Source organism: Pleuronectes platessa, chromosome 3, assembly GCF_947347685.1.
Source record: "Pleuronectes platessa chromosome 3, fPlePla1.1, whole genome shotgun sequence".
Lineage (NCBI taxonomy): Eukaryota > Metazoa > Chordata > Actinopteri > Pleuronectiformes > Pleuronectidae > Pleuronectes > Pleuronectes platessa.
The window spans coordinates 6,211,142-6,227,557 of NC_070628.1; the positions used below are offsets into that span (position 1 = coordinate 6,211,142).

The following is a 16,416-nucleotide window of genomic DNA, read 5'->3' on the forward strand; positions in this document are numbered from 1 at the left end:
GTGTGTGAGTGAGTGAGTGAGATCGTGAGTGAGTGAGTGAGGGAGTACCTCATATTTGGCGAGCTCCCCCTTCAGGCGTCCCAGGTTCTGTGTGGTCTCTGTGATCTGAGGCTCCAGACTGGACGGGTCTCCCATCTGTGGATTCTTCTCGTACACGCCCTTCATCTTGTCCAGCGCCTCACTGAGGTCAAGCAGGGAGGAGGACATGTTATTGTTTTTGAAATGCGAGCACTGATTAAGGAAGCCCCATTCCAGTGCAGCCCTGCTGATAAGGAGGGGAGGGGTCGGCAGACTTTCTGAATTATACATGTACTGGTATTAGAGGCTTGGCCCGGTGGGGCAGAGATCGTGGCTCAGTACAGGTCAGTCCAGTTTCTCCACATCAAAGAGTGAAACTTTGTGATCGTGGCTCAGGGGAACTGTCATGTTCAAACAGGAAAAGAGGAGGAAAGATCCTTCCTCAAACCGCTGCCGCCAAGTTAGAAGCACGAGGGAGCTTTTAGTTTACTCAGATTGAAACTAAGGGACCCGACCGAAACTGTGAAAAAGAGACAAAGTCCACAAAAGTTTGTGGACGCCTCATAGATCTAATGTCCCTCAACTCTGGGAGACATCACTGGAGCCTCAGAACAACTAAGACAGAAGTGACTGTTCAAATATATTACTAAGATAAAAATGCATCTTATTCAGAACCCAACTGTTTTCATTGATTGGCTACTGACAACCGGCCAATAGGAGGCTATCACACACATCACAGAAATCCTTTGTGTTTGCAGATATGAAAACTTCTCTTACAGGATAAATAAGATGTACTTGCTTTTTGTTTTCATTTATCATTAAGTTTATGTTTAAACTGTAAAACATCAAGCCACAATTAAATGTCTTTGTCCTATGGTTTTGATAAGAACATCGTAGAAGATTTTAGAGATATTTTATGTAAATACATATTTCTATATGTATTTATCAGTGGATGTTTCAGTACCAGGACTTTTTCACTCACTAATATCAGTATTAGATATCAGCCCCCAAAAGATCCACATGGGTTGGGCTCTAATCTGGTGGTTGCCTGGTTTCACTATCAAGGATTTCACAATAATGTCAATAGAACATGTTTCTAGTGGTGAGAAATGTCTGTGAAAAATGTGCCACAACTGTTTTTGTTTTTTTACACCCAGACCCAGATACTGATTTTACTCTGAAGCAACTGATTGATTGTGCCCAGACGAGAGTTTCAGATTTATGAACAGCCCCAAAACAAACTGTTCACTGAATCCCTGTGTTTTGTAGATCAATGCAACATGGAGAAAATGTTTGTCTAAAACACCCTAATGTGATGTAAAGACAAATTCATAAGCTTCAGATGTGTTTTTGTGAGACAACAGTGATATGTGCTGATGAGGTCATCACCTTTCGTCCTGCGCCTTCTGCAGCTCTTTGGCGAAATCATCGATCTTCGCTTGCAGCCTCTTTTTCCTCTGCTCCGGAGGAAGGTGAGAGAAATCCTCTGAAGCCGTCGGCTGCACGAAACAAAACGCACACGCACACGCACACGCACTTTAGTGAACAGCAAACAACACTCACCACCAGATGTCGCTCCTCAGCTCCCTCTGCTAATCGGACGTCTATATTCAGTTTAACACTGTGAAGGAGTTTCTCAATCAAAGATCCCAAAAAGCAGAAGCCACATAATTATTTCATGACAAAAATAAACAAACTTTGATTTGCAAGCAGTACAGGAAAAGCAGAAATCACACAAATGTCAGAGACAGCTTGAGAAGCATGAACTCTGTAACATCCCGTTTCATTTACCCAAAGGAAAATACCAGTGAGCTTCTGCTCTTGTTTGAACTGGTGCATACTGTAATGTACTGTATGAACAAATCATAGAAATAGAAACAATAAAGAGAAACAAAGCTTGATTATTAATAGTTTATCTAACCTTGACCTTTTATCACCTAAAAACCCTAGATATCAATAAAATAAAATAAATATTAATTAGGACAATTAAGGATTACAGAGTTTGGACATTAAGACAAACTAAATAATATTGTTTCTACATTAGAAAGGTTAAGAAGCGGTCTATGTGTGATATTGTTTAATGAAATACTTCTGTGTTGTTCTAAATGTAAAGTTTCACTTACACACTGCTAATACTTTAGTGGAATGAGGAAAAAGATAAAGTATTTGCAATGGTATATGTGTATTTATGTTTTAATTTGACTGTCACATTAAATATATTATACATTATTTGCTTGCATTTATGTTAAACATAGAGAACTAAGGGATTTATCAATATGGTATAACAGAATCAATTTTGGTCTTGCGAGAAAGTTAATAGATTGATTTACTGAATTAAACAGAAAAATACCAATTACCATCAGAAAATTCATTTGATTGTGTCTATTAAAGAGTAACTGCACCCGGATAATAAACATTACTTGCACTGCCACCTAGTGGTGAGGTAAATGGGACCTCAGGATCTATTCACTGTGGAAACGTAAAGTTGGAGTCGATCGACATCATCTGTCTGACTTTGGTTTGCAGACAATTGTGAGACCGGATTCAATGACTGTGTTGTTTTGAGCTAACACTGTTAACTTCTGTTAGCCACGTAGCTAAAAAAACATTAATTGTCCATCTTGGATAAACCCAGAACGACTGTCCATGATCTTAGTGAGAAACAGTCTCATTTAAATTTACATCTTATATATATTGATGTTTTTGTCCATTATTGTTGTCTTGTATTTTACAAAAAGAACAAGGACACTCATGTCATTTCCACCTGGATTAGGAAATGCATTCTCAACTTGGAAAACACCATCCAGATGTTTAGAAGAATCTTGAGGGACCGTGTTAGTAACGTCAGAACACTGGTATGTGGTTTCTGGGTTTTTCAGAGACTATTTTTTTGGGGGGGGAATTAGATGTTTTGAGCCATGATTCAGATGTGATTGTTGCACATGGACATGAGAGGCACAAACAGGCAAGAGACTCCAGCTGTGGACTCAGATGTACATGGATCAAGACACAGGCTGTAAACAAAGATGGACGACGGGTCTTGACTTCCTGCCACTATACAAAACTGAAGCCAAAATACGGGCGCTACCTATCTTGCGCTATCTGCCTCTATGCAGTAGTGATCATCGAGTGGAGCTTCGGTGTTGAGGTCAATCATTACATAAATATTGCCAACATATTTGTATTCTGGCCCATCTGCTGACATGGAGGAGGCAGGGGTTTAAGACCTATACTTTAGCCAGCCACCAGGGGGCCTTTAAGATGTTTTGGCTTCACTTCTGTGGCGCTGCCTTGTCGTCCATCTTTGTACACAGTCTATAGATCAAGTTATTAGCTTGCTATCTGACAGTCTATGCTATTTAAATAACTGTGCGTCAACAAGCTACGTTGGAGAGCTCTGGGGCCTTGACCCCTTTCCACCTGCAGAGGTCAGTGCAGCAAAGATCTAGAGCGCAGTTACTCCTTAAATATCATTCCCCCTGAAATACAGTATTCCCCCTTGAAATGAATCAATCCAGCACCAGAATCCTCTCATTCACCTCGACACCTTTAAAGTTTAACATGACAATAACAAGTGTTACCATGTGCTTTTCAGCGTGAGATATCTAGACAGAGACAAATAGACAAGTCAGTGTGAGACAGGTGTGCAACAAACAAACAAACCCAAAGGCAAGTATGTGAACAGGTACAAAAAGCACAAATGACATCAATGGGATGGGGGGGGGGGGGCAGCTCAAAGTCAGAGTCACTCACCAAGCGAGGTCTGCGCAATATCTTTAACGTGGAAATCCTGGGTTTGACAGAGCGGCTAAACTCCCTCACGCAGAGAGAGAGGGGGGAGCGCTGCAGCTTGGAGAGGGGGAGGGAAAGAGGGTGGCGGCCGGGCGGGAGAGGGGACGGGGGAGAGAAAGACGGAGGGGCGAACTAAACAGGGGGAGAGCGGGGGTGGGGGGGGAGAAAGAAGGACAAGGTGGAGGAACAGGGGAGGTGGAGGAGGAGGAAGAGGAGGGAGAAATTGATACTGGTATTGAGAGGAAGAGAAGAAGAAGAATAAAAAAGCGAGTCAAGGAGAAGTTTGTAATAAAGAGGATGAAGAGCTACAGAGAGAAAAAAGGTGTTTTAGGGCAAGCCTGTGCAGGAGACTGGAATTAGAACTGGCCCCCGAGGGCAACAGGGCGGTGGGGTAAGACATGACTGGAATGTGTGTTGAGTTTTACGAGTGTGGGTGTGTGTGTGTGTGTTTTAAAGCATTGTTAGGAGACCTTACACTCCTACAGTGGACGTTGGGAGGAAGATAAGAAAACAGCTGTGTCCTGTTCTACATGCGAGTTTGTCTGTTGACGATTCGACGACTGTGCGGTTTTATTTTTAGTTCTTCGAAAGTTGGTTCTCCACATTTGACTCGAGTCTTTTTTTCAAGTCCCTAAAACCTGCAAAAATACAGGTTCATCCACCGTCAGCTGTAACGTGACACCTTGCCTTGTATGTTCATGTAACTTTATTTTGAAATGAAAACAGGAAGTTTATCTCAGTGCTCATATGACGCATGTTTCCCTCTTTCCTTTAGTGTGCCATAAAAAGCCTCATTGCACATTAGCACTGTGGCTGAAATGCGGTAACATTCCAGTCCTACCAGCAGGTTCAGCTTCAGCAGCGTTTTACAGCTGATCAGGAAGCCGCTGTTAAAGACTTTAGACAAACGAGTGGGACGGCAGACCAATCAGTCCAGACTGTTATGATGATGTCACAATGAACTTGACGTTTTAAAAAAAAGTTCAGAAAAGGTTGAAGTTCACGCGGAGCCACGCTGCTACTTGCCTCCACACTGGAAGCAAATATTAGATTTATTATTATTTTAGTGACAGACTGTGTTTAAAAAGTGGATGTAGCCATTGACCAGAGGAGAACAGGATTTAGAGGTTCACAGTCCATTTAATGTGAGGTTTTCATTTCATAGTATTCATCAATAAATAAATAAATAAATAAAATGACGCTTAAATGAATATAGTCAAAATGGGATTGTGCCGTATTTGAAGACTGTGTCTAGAGAGCCAAGGTGTATGGATTTGAAATTAGAGGAAGGTTTTGAAGTGATAACAATATGTGTGAGCCTATAAGAGTTCAGCCACATTCTAAGAACAGGAACCGGACGGAGAGGATATTCAGGTTAACAAATACAGCCCAGTGGGGACAGGAAGGGGAGAGGCCGCCTCTTATTACCAAGCTGCAAAACAGAGGTAAATATGAACAGACGTTCACCTTGTGCTTCTTGCTGAAAGGCCACAGCTTGGTGCGCACTTTGGGCGGGTTGAGGCTGGAGTCGGAGGTCGCTGGTTTGATTCCCTGGGTGTAGTCTTCAAACTCCACGTCTCCAGGTCGCTCGAAGCCAGACTTATGCTGCTCTATGAAGAGTAAGGAGTCCTAGAAAAAACAAGGGAGCGAAGACGGAGGGTCAGGGTGAATGAACGTGTTCCACCTGAACTCACATCACTCAGGACAGATGTTGAAAGCAGGTGTTCTTACATCTGGATCGAGCCAGGCTGCTTGTTACAGACTTACAAGAAGCTGAGTCAACGGGCAACAGGTGATACCCTCAAATGGAACTAACACCCATGAGAGTGGTATCAATCTTCTCATGTAACCTTTAAACACCAGAACATGGAGCAAGTTTTAAAACAATAAGGTCAGAGGTGTCTTAGATGGGTGAAGCTGGACTGATGGAAGATGCAGCCAATTCACCGACTCCTTATTTTAACCATTTGGGTCAAACAACACACACAAACAGCCCTGATATATAATCCTGCAAACATCTAACATTGACCTGTTTCTCCTGGATTTTCAGTCCCGCTGATGAGATGCCCTCTAGACACTTGGAGATGATGGGCAGCACGTTCTTTTCGATGTCCGAGAACTTGCAGTATCCCTCCGCCAGCCGCCGGATCCTCCTCTCATCCATGTCCTGCATTTTCTGCTCAACACACAACAACCTCCCTGAGTTTCATATTACAGCCACAGTGTCTGTGTTGACACACCCTGCATTAAAAAGACCACACTGGCTGTGATGGGTCTGTGGTGCATCATATTAGCAGGGAGGTGAGCTCTGTCTCGACATACTGTCAACACTGTCAACGTGTGTGTGTGTGTAGGTGTGTCTCTCACATTGAAGATATGTGGTATCTCTGTGTAGTAGAAGTTGTTCTGTTCCTTGTTGTACTTCTGGAGCTGGGCTGCGTAGTCGTTCCTGCACTCCTCCGCCGTGTGCGTGCGGGCATGGGCATGCTGCCTGGCCTTGGGGAGCGAGGGACAAGACGGAGAGGTGGATGAGAAAAGGGAGAGGAGGATGAGAGAGTGCAGGGAGAGGGAGAAGGGAAGAGATGCAAAATAAAATGCAAAGAGGGAGGAATGCAGGAGCAGATGTGGGCGAGGAGGCGAACGGGGGGAGACAGTGGAGGAGATGATACCAAATCAAAAAAAAAGAGAAAACATGACTGCTCAGCTGTAGAGTAAGTGTGTGTGTGTGTGTGTGTGTATTTGTGCGTTTACTTTCTCCACATCGAGCTTGGTGGCATTGAGGTCACTTTCCGTCTTGTCCGCTTGTTGCGTGGCTTTGTCGGCCTCCGCCCATTCCTTTGCAAAGCGCTTCTTAGTCTGCAGGAAGTATCACACACACACACACTCATTAACACACATGAATCACCAATCAGAGAATTCACTCTCACTTGAGTATTTCTCGAGAAACTGCAGGAAATTATTAACTTGTGACCTGCATAACAAAAGAAATCGTGATTTTTTAAATGATTTGTGAGTGAATCACAGTTTCAGTAAGAAGCACACGACCCAGCTTAGACGTCAGTGAGCAGCAGAAACAGGTGACTCACACTTTCTAGGTTTTTAAAGCTGCCCTCTAGATTCTGCTGGGCCTTCTTGGCGTCCGCCAGGTGCTGTGGAGGGAAGAGGTCTCAGTGAACGTGCTGCAGATCCACATGATGATGACACATGTGCCTCACATCACCCCCCCCCCCCTCTCGCTCTCTCTCCCTCCCCCTGCTCCCTCTCTCACTGTCTTCCGCTCTGACTTGATGTCCTGAAGGTACTTGGTGAGCTCGACGCAGATTCCCGTCATCATGTTTTCGGCGATGAGCTCCCGTTGGCCGGCGTAGTCGTTCAGCTCGTTCAGGATCTCCTGGAAAGATGCGTGATTGCTGAATCTGCGGCATGGGGGGAGGGGGGAGGGGGGGCAATTAGACAAATCACCTTTTAATGAAGACATTTACATGAATATTCAGCAAACCACCTTAATATTGTACCATCTGTAATGAACTTGTGTTATTTCCAAATGAAGTATATTAGAATATATCAAAAATATTCCTGTGAGTACATTTTAGGCTCCTACATTCTGGAATGATTTACCAGCTAGTATTTATTTATACATATTTATTTATTCAGCTGATTTGCTTCATTTTTATGTTGTCTATGTCCTTTTAGTCACCTGCCTTTTTTTATATTTGATGTTTTTATTTCTTCTTGTTAATCAAGAATCAACAACAACGACAATAATACAAAAAATGTTATAATCTCTTCACATCTTGAATGGCACATTGAATATAGAAATATTTTGAATTGCACATGAGCTGCATTTACAGCACCTCAATTCAGCTCAGCAACAAAAGTGTTATTTTTGCAAACGCATAATGATAGAAATGAGTGAGTAATAATGGAAACTGGACATTTGATCCATCTCTCACTTGCAGTCTTGCTCCTCCTTGCTCCCTCGTTTGGCATATTTCTTCGTTAGACTCCTGTTGGACAGGAAAAACTATGACTCACACACAGACACATACTGTAAATGCACAACACAACGTACGATCCTATGTCATGCGGAGGTGAATAAACACTGAGACAGAATCCTCGGGGCACACCTGAGCTGCTTGGCGTAGCTCTGTTCTATCTCCGTCCGCTCCTTCACAAACTTTATGTAGCGATCCACCAGGTCGAGGCCCGACAGCGTGTGTTTGTCGATGATGTCACACTGGTCCTGAGAGAGGAGCAGCACACAGAGCAACACACGTTTACATACTTGTACTTGTGCACAAACACCGGGGGCGAGAGGTGAAGCTGCTGCTGGTGTCTGCGGGTCAGAGGCTTCAGAGTGGAACTGGTTTCATTGGTGTTTGTTAGCAGGAATTACTCAAAAACAAATTACAACGGAATTTGGTGGAAGGAATCATTTTGGGTCACTGGTGGAAGAACTCATTAAATGATGGTGCCGATGGGTCAGAGGAACTTCTTTTCACTTTCTTTAACATGATTTCTATTTATTTTAATTTGATGCTTTTTCGTATCTAAGCAGGATTATACAAAAATACTACAAAACTGTATCTGAGAATAACCAATCACATGCTGGGGGCGGATCCAGGACTTTCCTTTCACTTTCTTTAACATTGCAACATCTGGCGTTTTTGTACAGATCCTGTTTCTAAAAACAGTCGGCCTATTTAGGGGGCTGGTATTTCTGAGTGCATACAATTTGATGCAGATCCATACAGATTATATATAAGTGGTTCGTGTTTTTACAGCCATTGTGTTAAGTTTATTTCTCCTGAGCAGATATAATATACATTGAATTAGTTTTCATGTTCCTTGTGTCTCAAAACAAATAAATCATTGAGGTTATCAGACCGCCTCCTTATTTCTTTCATATTTCTACTGTAAGAAATAAACAATCGTGTGCTGGCCTGTTCGACCTTTGCATCACATTCAATGGAGTGTGGATCTGTCACAAATCAAAACTAAAGGCCCACAATAAACACACACAGACACACACTAACACAACCCTGTTATTAAGCTTCAGCCCCTTACATCAAAACTACTCTACAGCCGGGGGAGAGACTACTGGAGCCCTGAGAGACTGGATAATAAGCTGGAACGTCCGCTGCCCCACCTGTGTCACTAGTCCTTTTTAAACCTGGTTGTATTGCACAAACATTATTTGTTGTGTTGTGTCTTTTTAATAAACCAATTCAGGTTTTTGACAAAGGAATTAATCAGTTTTTTCCAACAACTTCTTTGAAAAAGTGTTTCCCAATATGTCCTCACTCCGTAAGGTCTAGACTCGAAGTGGTCCTCAGATATACACACACACACACACACACACACACACACACACACACACACACACACACACACACACACACACACACACACACACACACACACACACACACACACACACACACACACACACACACACACACACACACACACACACACACACACACACACACACACACATGCGCCCATACACACGCCCACGCAGTATCCTCCCTTCTCAGAATTTCTCACAAAGGTAAAAAGTACAAAGGTGTAGTAGGAGGAGAGAAAAGAGAACTACAGCTCTTCTCTCCTTTCAACATTCCTCTTTACAGACTGCCATGCCTTGAAAACCACACACACACACACACATGCACACACACAAATGCAAACACACACACACAAACCGGTTGGACAGGTAACATTTGTCCTCTCTGTTGCCACTGGCTTATATCTACACGGTGTCGCTGAAGACGGTGACCACAGAACTGAGCAATGTGAAAGCTCAGATACACGAGAATAACAGGGTGGTTCTGCTGTTGTGTCTCTTGTGAATAACAAAGAAAGACTGGACTCAGTCAGTGTGTGTGTGGGTCTGTGTGTGTGTCTGTGTGTGTGTGTGTGTGTGTGTGTGTAGCGGCTGCAGGGTCTTTTTGAGCCAGAGACATAGATTTTGAGTCCTCAGAGGAAGGGGAAGCTAAATGGAGATCAGTCCATAGCACAGTTAGTGATGTCCTGGATTCGAGAGAGAGAGAGCTGGGAGAAAGGCCGGGGAGGAGGAGGCAGGAAGGAACACGATTAGAAAACAGGAGAAAAACACCATAAGTGAAAAGGACATTTTGCCCATTTCCTCCCCGAGCCAGGAATGAGAGCGATCGGGGGGGAAACAAAATGTCTCGAGAGGTCGAAAGGTTCCTTGAAGAACCTTTTGAGATATATTTCTGAACACGTTTCCCTCCTCTGCTGCTACACTGGAATAAATCTGAAAGCGTGTGTGAGAGGAGAAAAATACTGATAGTGACACACAGAGGGTTCAGGGATGAGATAATCATTTGCTCGGTGTGAACCACCGCCCTGCGACTGACGGTCCCAGGGGCTTGTCCAAACCCAGCCAGCCGGACAGCCCCCCCCCCCCCCCCCCCCCCCATCTGTGACGACACACAGCAGCGTTTCCTGATCCAGGCTGAGGTCAGACTCCAGCTCATATCCATCTTAATAGAAAAATACCAAGCAACGGGAACAGCTGCACTCGGACATCAGTTTATTAGAAACTACGAGCTCCTGTTTCTAGGTAGTTGAATATTAACATAACGTTATTTTCAGATGTATAAAAAAAATGCTTCAGAAAGTTTAATTTACTTGATAAAACAATAAATAAAAGCCTTGGAATCATCTCTTCTCCTTATGCTGGACACAAGACGTATCCCATTTTACTGATTGAACTGGTACAACGCCCGCTGACACCACAGTGGTCCACTGGTTCCATCTCCTGCTCCACCTTCACCACGATAATCTAACTTTTTCAAATGAAGCAACAACCGACCCAGGGGTGTATCCTGGATTTGTCTAAATCAGGGGCCATAAAGGCTTTTATTTTTAAGAGTAACGAGAGGACAGGGGCACTTCGGGGGCCAATCACACTTCAACTGGGACCAGTGCCCCCCCCCGGCCACACCCCTGCTTCAGATTATCCACCTTACAGCCTTGTTCACACATTGTGCGTTTCCAGTGTAAAATGCGATGAAATCATTAACAGGGTCTGGGTGTGTTCGGGCTGTTTTGAAGGCTGCTGGGTTACGTCATGTTTGCCAGCAGATGATAATGATTTTTTTTTAACCCTTTAAACCCCACTGACCACTCACCACTGTCACTGTAATGTCAAGCTGTGCAGCTGAAGCTATTCAGAACACCCCGGAGTGGAGATCACAGAGTCACCAAACATACCAGATACAGTGTGTTTGGTAGATCTCAGGTGAAAATGTGTCTAGCATCTGTTGTGCAGTTAAATTCTGAATTTTACACTGAAACGACTGTTTACATGTGTAGAGCACGAGCTGCTATTTGAGCAGTCTGCAACAATTCCCATGTCCAGACGCTCAAACCTTCCTGTTTACACCAGCACCAGCATGTCCTGTGTACAGGAGTCACTTCATATACGTTTTACAGGTGTGTCAGGGTGGACAGGGATTAAAAAAGGATTCTGAACCAAAGCACTTGTGAGGACAGAGATCGTTTAACGTTGAGAATTCAGATTTTCAAAATAAAATGCAGCTGTATGGATTGTAGCCTTGCACTGATAAATAAGAGATCTGACAACGTTTTCATTTGATGGAGAGGTGCAGCCCTGAAGAGCGTGAGGTCCTTACTGAGGAGGAGCTGGTACAAGCTGACACAGAAGATAGTGGATGTGCTGTCTGACAGGGACGAATAAATAACTGACTTCAAATCTGTTTGAAGGGAAAAACGTGTTCGATTAAGCTTTTCAAAATGAGTTTTCTGTATAACTGAGCACGGATTCTCTTTGCAGGCGACAGGTGATTTCTCCGATTTTGTTCTTGCAGTAATAATTTCCTGAAGGCCAAGGTGACTTCTAGGAACTGATTGTTTCGTCTATAACCTAAAGACAATCAGCAACTTAATGCACCTCTTTCAGGCTCTGATTCAAAAAGCATCTGACAGAGAGATTGAAAGTCCAGAAAGTCCAGAGCACTGTGCACCGACAAATGAAAAGAGTAATCCTGTGTTGAAGTTAGGACTGCAATTAATGACTAATCTCAATATATAGTTATCTATATGACTCATCCTGTGAGGAGCAGAACTCAGCTGACACCATCGCCACCACATGAAGTCAAACAAACAATCACACCTAAGGACAATTTACAGTCTCCAATTAACCAGGTTCAAACCCAGAACCCTCCTGCTGTGAGGCCAACCGCTGCACCACCCTGCCGCCATAATCTACCTCCTATCGTTTGGTCTGGAAATATTAAAAAAGGTTTATCACCAGTTAACAGAGCCCATGAGGAGGATGACAATGTTTTTAAATGTGTTGATTTGTGTGATAAAGTGTCAAAGAACAGTATTTAAATGCAAAGAGGGGGAAACAGTGAACATCTGGCAAAAATTGAATAAGGAATCCATTATAAAAAGTTTGAATTATAGTTAAACACTATGTTGATTTGATCATTTCAGATTCAACAGCATCACTTTTTCATCAGGGCTGCGGATCTGACACAGATAGAAACTACAAGTCTACGAATAAACCTCAACACCGGCATTAATCCTCAGATCTAACGCGATAGAAGTAGGTAATGTTTGAAATGTGACTTCACCAGTTCATTGATTATATGATAAATTGCTAATAGAAGTGAAGTGGTACGAGCAGAGCCTCAAACTCATTGGCTGCTGCAGCTTCTGTTCAACTGATATCTCAAATTGAGTTTCTTCATTTTGCACTGTCAAAAGAAATCTTACAGACATAATGGTGACCTCTATATTCTGGCATTTTCATATCAGCCCAAAAACTGTGATGATTAATTGATGATAAAATTACAAGCTGCAGCCACAGTGGATGACTAATTTCCTGTCAAACCCCAAATGGATCGACTGTTTCAGACCCAACGAATCACTCGAGCAGCACCAGTCGAACAACTTTGAGCGTGGACAGCCTCACCCACTCTGTGTTCTACTGCTGAATAACCTCAGAGGCATGTAGTCTGACTCCCACCGCAATCACAGCAGGGTCTGAGGGGAAATGGGTTCTCTCCGCTCTTCTCATCGCTCAACTATTAAACCAGCTGGAACAAACCATCTGAGTCGGGACATTTTGTTTGGGGTGAAACACACAAACTTGCACTGTAACACAAAACATAAGTCATCCTCCACGTTGGTCTGACTGATCAGAGCTGAAACAATCAGTCACTCCAGAGACACACTAATCCACAACTGTTATGATAATCGATTAATCATTCATGATGTTATGCTGCCAAATACATCTCTGGCCACAGCTTCTCAGAAGAGAGGACTTCCTGTCTCTCTGTGTTGTGACAAGAATAACTTTTGGTTTGCGACTCCTATTCAGAATAAACCAGCAATTAGGAAATCATGGGGTTTAAACATATTTGTGACTGCCATTGTTTTTACAACCCCTGGTATGTTATAAATCCGACAAACAATTGATTGTTAAGTTGCAGCCTGGGATCAGAGAGTCCACTGGTGAGTGAGCTGACCTGATTCAAAGCTTAGCAACGACCGGGCAGCAGGGACAAGGTTCTTTACTTTTCACAAATGCTTCCTGTCATCTGTGCCACAGCCGGTCCTGACCCACAGTGTCATGCAGCCCCCCTGCAGTGTGGGATGATGTCACTGCTCCTGTTGGCCAAATCTGGGCCACGATTGAGCCAAGGCAAAACCGCATGTCAACCAAAGGTGGCCCAGATAGCTCAAATTTGTTTTTCAACATTTACCGCATGGGATGTTTTAGGTTCACATCCAGATCACATCTTGCAGAGAGCACTGCATGTTTGCAAAACAAAGTTGTGGGCAACTTTAAGCTCACATCCATGTTTTACCGGGCTGCATAATGGCCTGAAGTGGCCCACATCCGTATGCTGTCTGGGGGGTGGGGTGGGGGTGCTGTCACATATGCACAGCCCTGGTTCAAGCATGCCTTGAGGAGGACTGAAGAAGGAGTGAGAGGAGGTGGAGGTGGAGGTGCACCCTCCTGATAAGAGAGACAGGCCAATCAGAGTCATAACTATTAACTATTGCATTACAAGGGAAATAGTGAGCTACTCTACAAGCCACATAGAGAAGTGATTACATCATGCAGATCCCTGCTTCACTTCACCAGTTACCTGCCAGTTACATAACTTACTTTACTGCTTGTTTTTTAAAGCCTCTGAATGACCAGTGGCTACCTTACTGGGATCCTGGGCCCTAGTCACAGTTCTAAACTAAATCTGGACTGGTCACTGAAGAAGCTTGGAACTCTCTCCCTGGAGATGTCAGGGAGTCAAACTCAGTATCTGCTTTTTAAATCTCTTCTTCACACTTCACTTCTATCGTCCGGCTTATTTCTAAGAGTTGTCTTGAATTGTAAATGACCTCATCTTGCCTATATTGAAATGTAGATTCTTGAAATTCTGCCTTGTTGTTGAACCCTTTGTAACTTTGATTCTGAAAAGTGCCATATGAATAAAGTTATTATGGTGATTATTATGATTATAGTGAAGCTCTCTCTCCTTTCTTTCCCCTCTGCTTGTGATAAGGTATGTAGCAGCAGTAGCAGCAGCAGCAGGGGTTGCGAAATCCTCTGGCTTCTGGCTTTAACACACACTCCTGCTGTTGTCTCGAGACTGTTCCAGGCCCTGTGTGGAAAACCCAGAGTCCAGAGAACAGGACAACAGCAGCTCCCTGAGGGAGGTGGAAGGTATGTGTGCGGCAGGAACTGATCCTGAGTCAGCTGTCAACTTACCCACAGATCGGTGCCCCAGTCCATGTCTGCGAAAAAAGCGTCCAGAGGAAGGGGATATGGAATTTAAAAAAAAAGATTAAAAAAGAAAGGAAGGAATACTCCTGTGTCGGATCGCCCAGGTGACCTAGAGGAGAAGGAGAGAAAGTCCTGTCGCTCACAGAAGATCCCAGGAAACTTTTCTCTTTCTCTCTCTCTCTCTCTCTCTTTTCTGTTTGAGTCTCGCAGGCGGAGAGATGGCGGAGGAAATGTTTGGAGGAAGTCTACGCCTTCTCCTTCCCTTGGCTCGGACGCCTGGCTGTCCTGTGTCTCCCAGCAGCCAGAGAGAGAGAGACGAGGAGGGGTGGGTGGGTGGGGGGGAGAAAATGTGTTCAGGCGCTTTTCCTGAAACAAGTTTGGGTCCCAGAGAGAAAGAGAGAGAGAGAGAGAAGGGGGAGGAGAGAGGGGAGGAGAGAGGGAGGATGGGAAAAGCCTACCACCGGTTTGTTTTCAGCTTTGATGTTATTCTCTTTACAATATGTATCAAAGCGCACCTGAGAGGATTCTAAACCAGAAGTAAATCCTGATTGGACAAATATCTGAGCGTTATGATAATAACAATCAGGCAAATGATCAGGGCAGTCCCTCCGAGAAACACCAGGAAACCCCTTGAGTTGACTTATGCGATTAAACCAATAAACAAATGAGCTAATATTTACGAGACCTTTTCAGAGCAGGTGACAAAGCGCTTGGCAAAGAACACCAACGGAAAACGAGATAACAAATCATTAAATTCAACCAGCAGGAATTACACAATGTCATTTAAAAACAAAGACAACAAACGATATCCTGCCAAACATATAAAAACGAACACTTCAGATAAAGTAGTGGAATAACATTTGAAATCAAAGACAACAAGCAAAGTAATACAATAACATTTAGAGTTAATTGAATAACACCCTGTTGGGTAGTGATATCTATAAAATCCTCTAGCGCCACCATCAGGCCCAATTTCGACAGCTGCAGAGGAACTTCGTGTTCAGTGATGATTAGCTTTCATTGTCCAGGTTGCATATGAGAACAATACCAAAATAAAATAACAAGGATGAGTGAGACCACATAATGAACAATGAACTTCTTCTTCTTGTTAGACGTGTAATTTCAAAACAAAGGAAAACAATTGCTACTACTATTACTACTACGACTGTTATTATAATTATAAGTATAATTATTATTAGTAGTATCATAATAATTATGACTAAATTAGAGTCTGGATTTTGAGGGGCTGATGTCTATGCTTTATCTGTCTATTTATTTGAATCCAGGCCAATATGTAATGGGTTCTTCTTTGGGTCACATCCCATCGCTCCACAAAATGTCTAATCCTGTTAAATAACAAACAAACCTAATCTCCTTGGCAGAGGTAAAGAGAGGATTAGATAAGATGAACCTTTATTGATCCTTTTAGGAATAATTCAACTTGACACACCAACACAAAGGAATAACACAATTTCCACAACAAATATAAAACTTTCTGCTGCATCAGACCCTTAGAGCACACATCACCCGAAGTAAACTAATAACCAATTTAAATAACGTAATTAATAATATTTAGGTTGATTAGCTATGCGCTGTACAAGCTGCTGTTCGAATGCTTCAGGTGCTTCAGATGTAAAGATACCCTCCATCTGATTGGAGCTAGACAATGAGCTCAAATATATAACCAGAAGTATAACCAGACGTATAACAGACATTTAAGGGTCCCACAGAACCTTGAATTGGACCCAATGATACCAGTCTGGGATCAATGATACTCGGAAAAGATTTACCTGGCAAGTATTCTGCAGATCTGTGAA

At 43.2% G+C, this 16,416-nt stretch overlaps 1 protein-coding gene across 3 annotated transcripts in view; it reads right to left on the reverse strand.

Annotated features, from left to right (window-relative positions):
- The window catches only part of trip10b (thyroid hormone receptor interactor 10b), an 18,297-nt gene extending 3,364 nt beyond the window's left edge, over positions 1-14,933 (reverse strand). The window contains exons 1-13 of one of the 3 annotated variants that reach the window (XM_053418963.1): positions 14,663-14,933; positions 14,585-14,615; positions 7,938-8,053; positions 7,764-7,817; positions 7,079-7,226; positions 6,897-6,959; positions 6,562-6,666; positions 6,178-6,306; positions 5,840-5,986; positions 5,278-5,439; positions 3,600-3,623; positions 1,408-1,517; positions 49-181 (exon numbers count right to left, since the gene is read on the reverse strand). In XM_053418963.1, the coding sequence (XP_053274938.1) occupies positions 49-181; positions 1,408-1,517; positions 3,600-3,623; positions 5,278-5,439; positions 5,840-5,986; positions 6,178-6,306; positions 6,562-6,666; positions 6,897-6,959; positions 7,079-7,226; positions 7,764-7,817; positions 7,938-8,053; positions 14,585-14,608 (1,215 nt within the window). In that variant the 5' untranslated portion in view covers positions 14,609-14,615; positions 14,663-14,933. Of the gene's footprint in view, positions 1-48; positions 182-1,407; positions 1,518-3,599; positions 3,624-5,277; positions 5,440-5,839; positions 5,987-6,177; positions 6,307-6,561; positions 6,667-6,896; positions 6,960-7,078; positions 7,227-7,763; positions 7,818-7,937; positions 8,054-14,584 lie in introns of all 3 variants that reach the window. The other 2 variants (XM_053418962.1, XM_053418964.1) reach the window with 2 other exon arrangements.
- Positions 14,934-16,416: the final 1,483 nt, after the last annotated feature.